General features: G+C 36.4%; 1 protein-coding gene and 1 long non-coding RNA gene across 2 annotated transcripts; one reads left to right on the top strand and one right to left on the bottom strand.

Annotated features, from left to right (window-relative positions):
- Positions 1-474: 474 nt before the first annotated feature.
- LOC124406195 lies at positions 475-10,395 on the bottom strand. Its single transcript, XR_006929202.1, has 4 exons — positions 10,288-10,395; positions 4,277-4,279; positions 4,222-4,225; positions 475-484 (listed from the first exon to the last, which is right to left on the bottom strand). It is a non-coding gene; the product is annotated as an uncharacterized LOC124406195 (long non-coding RNA).
- LOC124406182 (thiamin pyrophosphokinase 1) lies at positions 10,302-15,379 on the top strand. Its single transcript, XM_046881531.1, has 6 exons — positions 10,302-10,583; positions 10,779-10,952; positions 13,584-13,846; positions 14,339-14,443; positions 14,703-14,865; positions 15,119-15,379. The coding sequence occupies exons 1-6, from the start codon at positions 10,541-10,543 to the stop codon at positions 15,274-15,276; spliced, it is 906 nt and encodes a 301-aa protein (XP_046737487.1). The 5' UTR covers positions 10,302-10,540; the 3' UTR covers positions 15,277-15,379.
- The last annotated feature ends 331 nt before the right edge of the window (positions 15,380-15,710 follow it).

Raw genomic sequence — 15,710 nt, 5'->3', positions numbered from 1 at the left:
CTTATTGTTTATGTAGCTTGAAGCTTTTGTTACTGCTAATCCGGAAGTTGTTTCGGAGAACTTGACGGCACTCGTTTCATACGTGAATAGTGCAAAGTCGAACCTCAACTGGTACGAAGAAAACTCTCCGGCTATAATTGCTTGGTTGGAGACTCCATCGGAGGACGACGTAACGACGACAACATCATCATCAACGACAACAACAACAACAACCACAGAGATAAATGAAGTCCCAACTACAGAATATCCGGACAGTGGAAGTGTAACGCCAAGCGTCAACATCATTTCCATGACTGTACTGTTAATGCTGATATTTTCGCTAAATGGATTTTACATTGACTCCCTTAGTCACACGTAACTTACTTCAAAGCACTGACAATGATTGATAAATACATTCAGAAATTTAGATTTTTATAAACAATTTAACGTACCGTGACATTCGTATATCGCGCAAAATTCAAATGGATAAATTGAACCACGTCGTCTCTGTAACTGACGACGTAAGATAAACATGGGGAAGAAGTTCGTTCCTCTTCTTCGAATCACTCATCCGTTACCTTTCTTACGACAAAGTTTGGTTGCGAGACCTTCAATTTTAATTCCATGAACCGTACTCAAATATCAATTTGACAAATATTAATAAATGGATAATTATCGCCTTCGGTGACGTGAACCATTTATATGATACATCATCTGATCAACGAAAAGTTTAGTAACAGAATACTAATTTCAATGTAAAGAAAGTGTCATGGTGATGAGGTAATTTTAGATATAATTGTTTATGTGGTTGTTCAAATTATATTTCTAAGAATACCCGTGAATTTGAAAAAGAAAAAAGATGATTTAAATAATTTAATTCTAGTTTATATTTACATTGTTCATAAGAAGTAAGACATGCTTAAAAATAAAAGTAGAATTGAAATAAACTAAATAATTGGTCTCGTTTGACAATATCCTTCGTTGTATTTTATGTAATATCGGTGTGTTCCGATACTGGCTCCCAGTGCTGTCAACAATCTTTTATCTTGCACTGCCAGCTAATTTTGGAACGCACCCTGTGTTATTTTATAGATGTACAATATTGTTGTCCAATAGTGATCATTAAAAAATCAAATAAGGAAGAAAATATTCTTATACTGTATGGTAATGTAGTTCTCTCTGTGATTGCTGGACCAAGCCCATTCCATTCAGATGACTATTTTGGCATATTTTAGTACCAAAGATGACCACTAAGTAGACGATCATAACTTGCGAACAATATAAAACCTGGATGAACGTGCAGAGATGACAAAGCTGCTAAAAAGGAGTAGTTAACGGTAAAGAAAAACGTGACCAAGACACAAAAATCCAAGCAACCCAAAATTTCAGCAAAGATGCCGTACAGAATGAAAATGCTGATGAAATAGTATATTGTGTAGCTAGTGCGTGAAGCAGGCGATATCCGACGAGTGTGAAGTTTGTAGCACGAGCCGATAGGCGAGGCAGGTATCGCCTTCACGCACTAGCTACACACACTATTTTTTGTAACACATGTATAGGAAAGTGTTATTTGAAAGGCAAACCAACGCCGGTCTGCAGCGAAAAATAAAGTATATCGAATGCGCGCATGAGCCAACTCTGTTATTCAGGAATAAGGTACTTCACGCACGCTACGTAAGCCTCGAAAATGACACTTTCCAGGCAGGTGTTACAAAAATGATATTCCAGATATTCGTTCTGTGGATGAGCTCATTCAGTGCTTGACGATTACAAGGGGCCATTCATAAAACACGTGAGGTAGTGAGGGGTGTGGGAGGTTAGGGAAATCATCACACTTTAGCAGAGGGGGGCGGAAGGGGGGTCGAGTAAAAGTCACGAGACACTATAAAAATATTAACCCTGCACCAGCAACGTGGGTATTTTAGGGCCCAGTCGACATTAAAATTGCGTATTTCACCGAAACAGCGGTCGCGAGTGATTTGGCTTCCCACCCTTAAAGAAGTTATAAGTAGTAGCTTGCTATATGAGCACAGACGTCAGCACTCGAGCATCAGTGTGTGAGTGGCAGGCAATATACATGCGCATTGGTCTTCAACGACCCATGCTGCCCGCGGTTTTGATACTTTGCGCAAATAATCAGGGTAAGTTTTTCGATGTATTCTATGATTTTCTCTTTCTTTGCGTTATCCTGAATATGACATGCATTTTTTTCGTCATTTTAATAGGTAATAAAGTGCTTCTTGTCGTGTAAAGTATATTTTTGTAACACCCGCCGGGGAAGTGTTATTTTTTAGGCTTACGTAACGTGCGTGAAGTGCCTTATTCCTGAATAATAGAGTTGGCACATGCGCACATTCGATATGCTCTATTTTCCGCTGTAGAAGATTCGTCGCGCATGCGCGTATTCGATATACTTTATTTTCCACTGCACTTCGGTGTTGGTTTGCCTCTCAAATAACACTTTTCTACGCATGTGTTACAAAAAATAGCGTGTGTAGCTAGTGCGTGAAGGCGATACCTGCCTCGCCTGTCGGCTCGTGCTGCAAACTTCACACTCGTCGGATATCGCCTGCTTCACGCACTAGCTACACAACATAGTATTTTCATAGTCTTTTTCTTGAAATTCACCCGATTTTGACATCATCGAAATTGTCCATTTTCAATTGCTCGAATAATTCAACTATTTGGAGCTGACGCGTTCAAAGTATTTTTTTTTTTTCTTAGAAGTATGCAGTCTCAACTATATAAGCCTGAAACCGGTTTTTTCTCATGCCGTAGTCAGACGTTATGAATTTTTTATCATACGAACGTCTTTTTTACATTTTCGCTCAAATTCTAGGTTATAAAATGAACAAAAAAACGAATCAGACCTTGTGCACTGTAGATATAAATTCTAAAGGCCCTGAAGAGTGAACATGAATTTTTTCTTTTAGTAGCGCTACAAAGTATTGAAAACCATGACTGGCCCTGAAAGACCCAGGTTGCCGTCGGAGGTAGTGAGATTTTCTGCAGTGCCCACCCAAAGTTTATACTACGTATAAATTATAGGTATTTATATGTTGCATATTTATTTACTTAAAGTAAACGATATATAATTGTTCGTTCTGAAATAATATATTGAAATGTTTTTGATATTTGACTTGCTTTATTTTCAAAAAACAACGAGAGCAGAAAGTGCTAGTGGGTGGGTGGGTACATGTCACGTAATTTCCTGATGCAACAGGAGGGGGAGGGGCGGGCACCGGTACCAGTCACGAAATGTCACAAAAAGAGGTGGGGGTCGAATATTTATGAAATTTGCTTTATGTGTTTTATGAATAGCCCCCAAGCGACCGTTGTTGTCTGTAGAAGAGGTGGTTTAGTGCATGCGAAGACGCAATGAAAGATGTTACGAGATCGCTACATTAAGATACGAAGAGAAATAAGAAAAAACAAATTTCAAGTGGTGCTGCGCCGAGCGGGGTTGGTGCGCGAAGCGCGCAGGGGCGGAGCCCCTAGTAATATTAACAATAGTGGGGTAGATACGAGATTTTTGGGACATAGAACCAATTTTTGCCACCAGAGAGCGTATTCTCCCTGCTTTACCGACGGTTGGTATTATCTGCAGGGGGTACAAGTCTTACCGACAGGAGTGTTACCGACAAGAGCAATACCATAGGTGACGAAACGTGTATTGCACTGGATGCAATAATCATGGAATATCATGCATGGGGGCAGCAAATCTTACGCGGATGTACTGAAGATTCTGCGAAAAATGGCGAAAAATGCGTGTTACGTATACGTTAAAGGAGGGGAGAAAAGAGCACGGCTGATCGAGATCCTCGATAGTACAACGTCGGTTATTAATATGAAAGACTTGCAAATCGCACTCCCTTCACTAGAAGAATTAAAATATATGGAAGTGGCACCCTAGCGTGACTTTAACCAGGGGGTACATTCCATTGGGGAGGGAAAAATATGAGGGGGGAGGAGCGAGTTGGTATAATGACAGCCCCAAATACATCCTGACGTACAACTGCGCCCTCGAAAACGTTCAACGTCTGACGAAACGGTATTTGAAGAAGTGCGCCGGTTTTTTCGAGGAATCGTTCCGCCTGGACAAAAAATTAAGCGTTGAGCTCTGAGGATATCGCCTTTTTGTCGAAAGAATTCCTCTCGACGTTGGCATCAAATTCCATCAATGATGCGTGGGATAAACTGCTTGAGAATATGAAAATGGATGCCAGCATCGCCAATTTCCACAGATCTCTCCTGCGTTATATGTACCAGGAACCGATGACATCCTCTAGTTAAAGACTGTCTGGAGTGCAACCGTCTGCCTCGATGATGTAGGCAATATTTATAAAAATATTAATAGAATTTACAACAATTGCATCCTATCTTATTCATAGAATTAAAATGTAATATTCAATAAAATTATTTACACATCTAAAAAAAATATAATTTATTACAATTATACACATATCTTCATCACTTTCATCCGTTCTTGTGATATAAATGTAAATATTATAAATTTTATTTGTGGACAAATATATGTTAAATAATGCGTAATTTTTAATTTTGTTCTTAGAAATAATCTTTAAAATCATCAGCATCAGTATTATTTTCAGTATTTATCATTTTTACTACAATATAATTTCTCTATTTTTCTATAATAATTTCTATAGATGTACTCGTATGGTTATAATAATTTGCCTCTTTGGGCGCACTCGACCCTTCCGTGCATCGTCAACGAGTTCCCGAAGCTCCTCCAGCGAGGGCTCTGACGTCACTTCAGAAAAGCCAATGATTATTTCCTCCTCAATTTCTGCAACCTCGTCAACCTCCTCATCTTCAATCCAATCATCAGCCAAGAGGAACCTGACGAAGCTCGTGTAAAAGGCTTCACGTAGTTATTATCATCAACCGATTCTAGCTCCTCCTCTTCTTCCTCCTCCTCCTTCTCCTCCGCTACCTCAACCTCCCACACACCCACATCCACGGCATTCTCCGTCACCTCTTCATCCTCCGATGATTGAAGCAGCTGCTCACGCTCAAGCCAAGTTGTTAAAATATAGAGCTGCACCGATGATAATAGTGTCAATATCGTGAACGACATCATCCTCCTCATTATCAGAACGATGCTCATCGATAATAATTGTATCCGCATAACTATCATCATTCTCCTTCTCATCAAAACCGAGCTTCCCTCGCAACCGTTTGAATGGTAACGGCGGTGAAGGGGGTGGGGAGTCTGCATGACAATCCTCTTTTCACACCATTCATCTTTTGAATAAGATTCTAAATTTTTTTTTCTTGAATTAGTACTGAAAAAGCAATAACAAATACAGAAAATTTAGAACAATTTAGAAATGCAGCACGGGAATATGCACAGAAAATTATCTCAAGAAGCCTCTCTCAAGAGGCTTTTCTCGGAAGGCTTTTCTACCAAGCCTCATAAAACATAGATCTCTGGCGTTATGGGACGGGTTGAGTCTGGCTATTAATTACGTATGAAAATCTCAACTCATCATATAGATTTATTGGAAACAGAATGCTAAGCTAGACGATTAGGTACCTGAGATAAACCCTAAATTTAAATGGAAAGTTACCTTTCGATGGTTTGGTGATACGGGCTGTGGGTGGCTCTGCGTGCTCAGCGGGAGGTCGAAAAGTGTCTTTTGTTTATTAATACCTTGTAAGGTTTTAATAATTGAATGAATTAACGAATTTTAGTCAAATCAGATTTAAGGCAATACTCAATGAAAAAATAATGTTTATGAAATTAACGGGATTAGATTATATGAACGATAACAAAAGGTAGATTTAAAGGATTTAGTTAAATTTTAAAATGTATGCAAAATGACAAAAGATAAATTAATGAATTTAATTGAATACCATAATTTCAAAGTGTATCAATAAGGGGTTAAACATGGATGAGAGATTTTTATGGAAGTGAACCCGTCAAGAGAAACTGAATAACTGTTGTTTCGTTGTGTGCAATAACTGAGATGTACTTTGTAAGCGTAGAAATTGAAGTGAACTCGTTGAATGCAAGATCTGAAGTTATGTCTCCGAGAGATAAAACTGAAGTTGTTGTCTTGTCAAATGAAAGAACTGAAGTGAAGAAACTGTTGAACGAAGTTCTGCCTTAGAATTTTGAAACTGAACGGAAAAACTCCCTGATTGGTTCCCTACTATTTCAGGAGGGTAGAACCAATCGGAAAAATGAAACACACTTTGTAAGTTCTGATTGAAGAGCATATATAAACCGAAAACACCCCCTGATTGGTTTTCCACGATATCCGGAAGGTGGGACCAATCAGGGAAAAGAAAAGGTATTTAGCGAATTCTAATCTGTTCATATTTTGCACGCCCCGGGCCCAGGGTGGTGGGGCAGTTACGCCCACCACCGCTCTACCCATGAGTGCAGGTAAGATCCCCTCGTCCCTTTATTCTATTGTTGCGGTATCCTACGTACCACCCTTACGAATGGTTTGGTATTTTCGGGCATTTATTTTAGCATTAACAAAATAATCAAAGGAATCCCTGTGGCGTTCACATGCAGGTGGCTGATTTAGGTTCAACAAACAAAAGAAAAAGTAAACAAAAGAACGAACCGTGCTGGCGGTTAATGAAAAATAGAATAAAATTGTATGATGATTAATATTTGGGAAAAATGCTTAATATCTAGGGGCAGAGGGCATCGAGGATGTGTCATTAGACTAAGGGTTGCTGAACCAGGTTGTCCATCTTTTTTCTTTAACGCGATTTAGCAGTCCTACCTTTATCGACCGAGCGAACTCATCCGTTTTCTTCCTATGCATGCTATTAATATATATGTATATTATATTATTATATTAATATATTTTATTTTATATTTATATTTTATATTATATTATATATATAGAGATTAATATGTATATTGTTACAAAGGATAAAATCACCCGTTTTACCCCCTTTTCTAATGATCTAGTAGTCGGCATGTGACGCAAGAAAACTAAGTCTTCTTATGTCATCAAATGAATAAGGTTGCTGCGTCAACCGCTATTATTGTAAAAACAGATCTGTTTCAGACTTTGAGCTGATAACACGTTCTTTACCCCAAATACATTTTTCTCAAAGCATATTTCTCATTTAGCGCCTTTTAATTGCTCACCTAACTAAGCTTCTTACCCTCGTTTTATTCGTTACACTAAAAAGTGTAACAATATTAATGTGTATATATATTAAGAGCAAATGTAAATATCGTACGATGCAATGCAGAACAGGGTACTTATTAACTAATAATAATGTATTGAAATCTTAATAAATTAATTTTTTATTTGCTAGAATAATATTTTTTATTTATTTAACTTTTCGTTCAATTTTTTATAAAGTCTTATTTGCTAATAAATAATATTATTCAATAAAAAATATCGATGAATTATTTATGTTACGGAGAAAAACGATACCAGGCAAGAAAATGAGGCGCAATGGAACCCACGCGCCGATGTGACGTGTCGCGCTCGATGAATTAATTTTTTTCCAATAGTAATAATAATTTCTCTATGAATTAGAAATGTGTGTTCGATAGAAAATTTGACGTAGAATACAATGGTTCCACTAAAAACTCGCTACGAGGTTAAGGCAATTGTTAAAAATCGATTTAAACATTCTAATTGCTTATAACAATATGAATTTGTTAAGAATCTTCAATGAAATCTATTTTTTTTATCAAAATTCATTCCTTTAACCTTAAAATGAAGAAAAGAAGAACCTTCTAGCTCAAATAGAACTGGAGTTGTGAATTTTTGAAAATGAGTCTGCAAGCTGCAAATCACCAGATTCTCAAATTTTCGACCCGTTCTATTTTCCAAAATATGCGAAAGAAGAAAAACCCTCATATACGTATCTTCTTTCTTTCGCTATAGAATCCGTAAGAAAAAAATTCAACCAAATCAAAAATGTGTCAGTCAATATTTATCCTATTCTATCCGGTTTGTAAAAGAAAGTATGTATCCATATTTGTATATTGTACGTGTATGCAAGCATTGGATATAAGTATTAGATGCAAGCGTAATATTGTCGGGTGTAGATGCTGGTCATGTCGACGGTATCGTTACCGACGGAACTACTCCGTTGAAGACATGGTTGCCTATAATACGGCGTTTATTTTTTGCCACGGAGATACTTTCTATCTTCGTGTCTTTGCTCTCCTGATGGTTTTACTCTAGAGTTTTTCCTAGATTAATATGAGTTTAGCCGACGAACCATCAAACTAATCTAATATAATTAATGGAACTATTTGCAGTTCGTCTGTAGATGATTGTAGTGCAGTTAGAATTGTTTGATAGTGAACCGATCTTTTAAAAAAAAAAATAATAAAAAATTCCACATGTATCTAGCCGACAATCATGTACAAAGTTCAATATTTTCTATAAATTCCGTTATATATCGATACAGAATCGTTCGTAGGGCAATAATGAGCTGTTGCAATTGTTTGATAGCTAACCCATTCTTCTGATTTATTAAAATTATAAAATTGCTAAGTGGGGGTTTTCACGTCAACATTGGACAAAGATACTAATGTAGTAAAGCCGAGGCTAGTCCACCGGCTACCGGAGAAATAATTTTCGTCTAGTTGTCCGGCTATACGGAGAAATTGGTGGAAATTTATTCATCCGGATAGCGAAATTCATATTGATGAAATATGTGTATACCTTTGGGATAATGCTTCAATAATTAGTTTCGGTTATGCCCCTGTGATACATAGGCCGAACTTATTCTAACCCTTGGGCTGTGACAGTCACCTTTGGGTTCTCACAACCGAGAGGTTTGTTTCTACAAGTTACGACCCTAAAAGTTAGTTTCTCATACATTTAATGGGTAATTAACATGGCCTACGTATGACAGGGGCATAACCGAAACTAATTATTGAAATTTTATCCCAAAGGTATACATATGTTTCATCATATTTCACAATCCGGATAAATAAACTTCCACCAATTTCTCCGGATAGTCGGATGAATAGTCGAAAATTATTCTGCAAATAATAATAACTCAAATGATTCCATTAATTAAATTAGATTAGTGTGATGGTTTGTCGGCTTAAGGGGTTACATGGGTTTCGTGAATTCAAAAAATCGATTTTTTTTTTTGGCTTAATAATTTCTATAACATCTCAAGAATATTCTCCTAAATTTTCAAGTCGATCCGAATAATAGTTTCAGAGATACAGCCTTTGGAAGGTGTGCGCTTCAAGTCAGGTATAGAAGGGTCAGCGCGCCTCAGGTATAGTGAGCAGCTGCTCGTCTATTGTTTGTCTGTCATTGTTGTATATAACTTTCACTTTCCAAGGACAACTATTTTGAAATATTTTATTTGGTGAATACTCATTGAAGAACGAGGTTCATTTGAGGTTATCCCAAGTTTCTATCGTAAAATTTATTAAAAACGTGGTATTATTAGTGGTTATCTAGTGTCAGTTGTGAAGTTGATAAACAATGCATAAAGTTACAAGAAAACAGTTAACCCTTGGAGCTCGTAGAAAAGATAGACCGAAAAAAAGGAGAAAGTCCTTTAATGGTAATAATCCGGAAACTGATGATAGTTCCTTCACGAGTACCTCAGCAAAAAAATTAAAAGGTGATGATAAAGAGCACGTGCCAGAAGAGTACACGCTCCAATATTCAATCATAGATTTTGCCTTGGTTTTCTCAACTCTCTCATCGTTTGTGCGGTGTTCTAACATTATTAAAAATGAAGATGATGATTAATTGTGTAATGGTAAAGTACAGTTTAACTCAGTGTAGAAGAATTCAGTGATTTTCAGTGTCATTGACTGAGGATATCTCTTACACCACGACCCAGTGTTGCCAGATCAAAGGTTTTCCCCCTAGATTTGGGGGGTTCTGAAGCGTCTGGGGGAAAGAATCTTCAGGGATTTTTATTTTGACTCTACAAGCTTTGAAATCACGCATTGCTTTATTAGTTAAAATAGATTTTCTATCAGAATTACTATCATTGTAAAAGAAATTTATAAATTTGTTTGATTCGACGTGTTTCGACGCTCGTTTTGATCTTTGCTACGACAATGAGTGCGGAAATACTTCGACCGCATTCAGTTGCGATCGTCTTGGCAGTCTGCCCTCAGCGCAAAACATGTGTAATATATTCATAATGCCATCCGTACCCGCCATTTTATTAGGAAAAAAATCTAGGGAGAAATCTAGGGGAATTTTATTCCCAATTTAGGGGGATTTAGGGGCAAATTTTGACAAATTTGGGGGGGGGGGGGGGGGGAAGCTGATTGAGTCATCTGGCAACACTGCCACGACCAAAGATCACGAAATTGTGTTTTGAATTTTGATAACTGTACGCTAGTGAATAACCTTCAAAATACTAACAATCAACATCAGATATACACGGTAGTAATTTTTTGCGATACATCGTGTGACATAATAATCGTCTGAGGAAATTCTGTCAGTCCGCAAGCGGTCAGCCTTGTGTCATTTGTTTCGAGTTGACGTACTTGTACTGTAAGTGACCGGATTAGCCTTAACCACTATCGTTATGATATTAGAAATGAATATTAACTGAAATGAACACGCAATCAAAAGCAGCCATCGGGAATGGTGGTGAATGTATGTTACAGGTTCATTTATTTTTATTCGCCAATTGTCACAGTCATGCGAATGCGACGTGTTCGCAGGTGTAGCATTCCACGCATGATCTTACCGTAATTATCACTTCTGCATGTTCCGTAGTACAGTTGTAATCTGTCGATGAACGGCTTACACTTCGCCGGTCATCCTAACCTCAAATTCACACATTTCTAGCTTCGGAAGAATTCGAGCCAATCCTGACGGAAGTTGATATTTCAACCAGATCTTGGACGACATGGAATCCTCTCAATATATTTACCTGCCCGCCAACCTACGGTCATGCTGTTGTTATTCTGAACAGGCCCATTCACCTGAGAAGCAGCATACTCCTCAACGTTTGGAAAAAAGGTTTGAATTTCGCTACACATTTTGCTACTGATGTTGTCATGATCGTCTTGACTATTGATCTGCTAAGTATTCTTTCTTGGTAGCGTCTAACTTGGCATTATTATTATTATTATTATTATTCACATAATTATGTGAACCAAGCGAAGTCACGCAAAAGGGTTAGAAGCTGATTAATACATCAAATAAAATTGAACGAAAGCTAGATTGACGATGATGCTAATTTTTTAGGAGGCTGTGTGTTCGAAGCGATACTTTCTATCGACTTTGTCACAAGATAGTTGTACGTTATGTCTTTATCAAGTTATTCTATTCGTAAGCTGCAAAGGTCTTCTAAAAAATACGCAAAAATACCAAAATCGCATACCTAAGCTTATCTATGTTTTGTTTCAAATTGCTGAAAAGTGATTTAAAATCTAATAGATTTGTTCGATTTCACTTTTTGCCGGCTCATTTTATTCGAAATATTATTTCTCACACGTTTACTGAAACGCTTTGTCTTATGATGTTAGCATTATTGAATATTTAATATAACACGAAAGGTATAGTTTTCCTATTTCATTACTTTCAACCAACGTGGAAGCGAATGAAAAGCGAAATGAATAATTCTGAGACTTTCTTTGTTGTATTCAGAAATGGATCAAGATGACTCCAAATTTATTAACAGTATTATGAAAGAAATTAAAAAGGCCAAATAAGTACGTCTTGAAAATGTATGTAATGAAACTGATTTATGGGGTCAAAACTTGTATAAATGTTGTATTAAGTATGTACGTAATGGCAAGACACTGAGCATAAAATTTTATATTTGAGTTGTGCTTAGTTTTTTTTTTTTGGTTGTTTCTTACAATTAAACCTCCGATGGTAGAGTAATTAAATTTGATGAGGTCGAAGTTCGTGACATTTTACTACTTTCGGATTATTTGAAATTTCGTCAACTGTAATTAAATAAAATATAATTATGTGTTTCATATGGATAGCATAAGAATTAAAATTGAATTGACGAAGCCATACCTCGAAATCTTATTTTTACCATTGATTTAATCGTATTAGTTTAAATGCAATTTCACTGGCATGCTGTGAACTGGATATTGCTGCTTGTCCCTTTGAAGCATACATTTTTCCTCAGAAGTTCAATTATGAAAAAAATATGACAGCGATACCTGAAAAATTGAATGTAAATCTTGAATAACCCATTCAAAATGGTGTCTCATATATAAGACTGTGCGGCCAAGTGTTAAGCATCGAATATCTTTTGACTTGAATTGGTATAATATTCACAGTTAATTTTTTTGCATATAACGATATTTTCTAAGCCTTCCAATATTCTCACGGTGACTTTGTATGACCCCTGAATTGCTTTATCAAAAGAAAAAATTGAAACGAGCCATGAATTTTCCAGTGGCTGCATACCACTCTTCAAATCGTCTGTTTAATAGCTCTACTGTATGTGGTTATTTGATCAAACCAGTATACTGGCCAAGCCATAGTCAAATAACATTTATGTGGGTTGTTTGAATATACATTAAAATCATCATCAAATCTAAGTAGTGTTCAAATAGAAGTTGAGCTCTGGACGACCATTGTATAATCAGAATCTTAAGGAGGGGGGGGGTAAGAGTTTACACTTTTGAAAAAATCAAATTTTTTTTTTTTTGTCTCATCTTATTGTTAAACATTCCAAGAATATATTCTCAAAATTTTAAGTCGATCTGAGCAAAACTCCCGAAGGGGGGGTAAGGGTTTCAGCGTAAAAAAAAAACCACTTTTCTTGTGAATTTTTTTTTGAAAGTATGGATTGAGCTAATCTATTGAAACCTTTTGTACATTATTAAGCATACTTTTAACAATATTCTGTAATTTTTTCATACAGAAATATTGCAAAACAAGCCGGTGAAAGAGCTTATTTTCTTCACTTTTTTAGCTCAATAAACTTTAAACGCGTTTTTCTCAAAACTACTTTTTCAAAGTCCGTGTTCACTGCCATTTACAAACTACTTGACCGATTCATTTCAAACTTGGCACACATTTTCTACATATAAAATACCTCCCCTCAACGTTTAGTTGAAATTTTTTTTTCAACATTAAGTGGGTTTCCCACCCACAAAATGTCGGAATTTTTCGTGGAAAATAGCAGTTTACACTTTAGATAGCCACGAAAAATTTTTAAATGAAAAAAAAAAATAATCGTAGAACGTTGGGTGGAGGATTTGATAATACTTTGACTAAATTTTAATGGTTTTTGAATTCAGATAATTTCCTACCGAGATATAGTGAACACCGCAAATATTTTTTTTTTCTAAGACGTTCTGGGGCAAGCTCTGTCACCGGCTTGTTTCGCAATATTTCTGCATGAACAAATTACAGAATATTGTTAAAAGTATGCTTAATAATGTACAAAAGGTTTCAATAAATTTGCTTAATCCATACTTTCAAAAAAAAATCACGAAAAAGTGTTTTTTTTTACGCTGAAACCCTTACCCCCCCCCCCCCCCCCCCCCTTAAGTCATCTATAAGATGCATTTTACCACGATGTTCATGATTCAGGAAGTGTTTTTTTTGCTTTTTTACAACATTCGTAATTCATATTCCTGTGGTAGTTGTAACTGATCACGTTCTTTTATGCAATTCCAGCTCGTGCAAGAGTTACCGTTGACGGAGGAACAGATCGATGGATAACGTACCTTGGTTCTTGCGGAGAAGCGGTGATGAATGGCCAGAACAAAGAATTTCTACCCGATCTAATCACTGGCGATATGGACAGTATTTCACCAGATGTGCTTGATAAGCTGCGACGCTTAGGGGTTAATGTGATAAATACCCCTGATCAAGATGCTACTGACTACACAAAAGCACTCCTTCAACTCGGTATCTACACTACAGCGAATAAGATAAATGTAACGATTTCTATACGTTTATAATCTTGGTATAGATTGAAGTACAAAATGATAAACTTAAAGCTAAGTGTTGCGCTAACGTATGTTCGGTTATTATCATGTCTCAATATAAATGAAGTCTTGAGATTTTGATCAAGTTCAATCCATCAAACTTCAGATACATCGATGCGGTTTATCACGAATCTTTTATGCTCAGTGAAAATATGAATTTAAGATGGTGAAAGTTTCAGCGGTACACCGCACAATCCAAATCTTTTGAGCGTTAATACTAACGATCGAACATCTCATTGTCTATCTGTAATTTAGCTTTGTTTAGTTTTTGCGGATTGGAAGAGCTAATGAATTTAAATCTCACTTCACATAATTTATAGCATAATTTCCGCTTTAACGAATTAGTATTTGATTAGTAGAGAAGTACCTACCTAAATACTACATAAGCGACCATTGAAAGTCAATTGAAAATCCTAATTAATGCTTTATTTGTATTCAAAGCTTGATGGGATTTATGTGTTTACGGAAACAACTGGGAGATTGGATCACATAATAGCCAATATCAACACGTTGTTCAAGAGTGAAAAGCTTGTCGGAGATGCCCAGGTAGGCATTAGCTTTATCCGTTGTATCAAAAAGTAATCTACAGTCATCTACAAACTCATTCGCTGAGGTATTAAGTATTATTCTGACTGTGGGAACGTTACTACAATTCTATCTTTCGTTTAGTTATAATTGAACAAAAGAACTCTTATGGAGACATTTAAGATTTGAAAATAAATCAAGACAATTTTGTGCCAAGCCAAGATCAAACGTGGATTGATAATCTCTTTCGCTACTTATTTAGCATATTTACTTTGTTCAGGTAATACAAGTTTCCAGTGATTCTTTGACATGGCTTCTACATCCTGGGACCCATAGGATATCGATACCTGAGCCATTACTGCAATGTAATTCATGGTGTGCTCTTATGCCCATTGGATCTCGAGTTACAAGTATCACAACAACTGGACTTAAATGGAATTTGGGTACTTAGTATTCTTCCATTTACTTTGTATTCTATTTTCAATGCTGTATTGTCCATAACATTTTGATTACTTCCTCGCTTTAATTTTTTTAGTATTGCTTTAAAACGATCGAGTTATGAGCTTGCTGTATTTAGAGTATGCTTTTCTCTTTGAACGATCCATCCGTAATGAAAGTTTTATCCGATATTAATTTTCAAAATACCTAATTGGGTTGGTTAATCACATAGAGAACTTGAATCCTATTTTCATTCAGATTGTGGAACACTGGAATTTGGCAACATCGTCAGCACCTCCAACACCTATTCTGGTTTCCCTGAAGTAACAGTTACTACCGACACCGCGGTGCTTTGGTCCATGGACATCGAGCCGCTTACAGAAAATATCTGTTCTGAAAGCGCACCGCCATCTTGACCAACAGAGGGCAATGAAAGTTTTTTCTTTGTTGAAAAATCTACAACTAAGTTTTATCCTTTGTTCGAATACTATCGGCAACTGTACTTTGCTGCAGCGAATTGTAGATATCTTCTCAACTATTTTTTACATTAGAGAAAAATTATATTTATAAATATATTTATATATTTCCTTAAGTACAATGCGTTAAGCATATTGTACATAAAAATTATACGGTACATCGATTATTGGTTGAAAAAAATTAAACGTCTATAGTTATCAAGTTTTTGCATTGCGGTACATACAAAATCTAAGGATGTTTACGTTTTTTCTTGAATCCAACTTCTGCAATGGGTCGTGCGATAAGGAATAGAGAATTCCGATGATTGTGAAGTTTGCAGCGTGAAAGTTCGCATGCGCCGAAGAAAGCCCTAACGTGTAAAATATAGAATTTT

This window comes from Diprion similis, chromosome 1 (assembly GCF_021155765.1).
Source record: "Diprion similis isolate iyDipSimi1 chromosome 1, iyDipSimi1.1, whole genome shotgun sequence".
Taxonomy (NCBI): Eukaryota; Metazoa; Arthropoda; class Insecta; order Hymenoptera; family Diprionidae; genus Diprion; species Diprion similis.
The sequence above is the reverse complement of the archived record's forward strand: the minus strand, read 5'-3'. Positions and strand labels throughout refer to the sequence as shown.

What these genes read in the sequence shown, in the direction of transcription:
- LOC124406182 (XM_046881531.1), top strand. Translation starts at nt 10,541, where the DNA reads ATGAACACGCAATCAAAAGCAGCCATCGGGAATGGTGGTGAAT. An exon ending in CTACAGCGAATAAGATAAAT is followed by an intron (nt 13,847 to 14,338) that starts GTAACGATTTCT and finishes TTGTATTCAAAG; the next exon opens with CTTGATGGGATTTATGTGTT. An exon ending in AGCTTGTCGGAGATGCCCAG is followed by an intron (nt 14,444 to 14,702) that starts GTAGGCATTAGC and finishes TACTTTGTTCAG; the next exon opens with GTAATACAAGTTTCCAGTGA.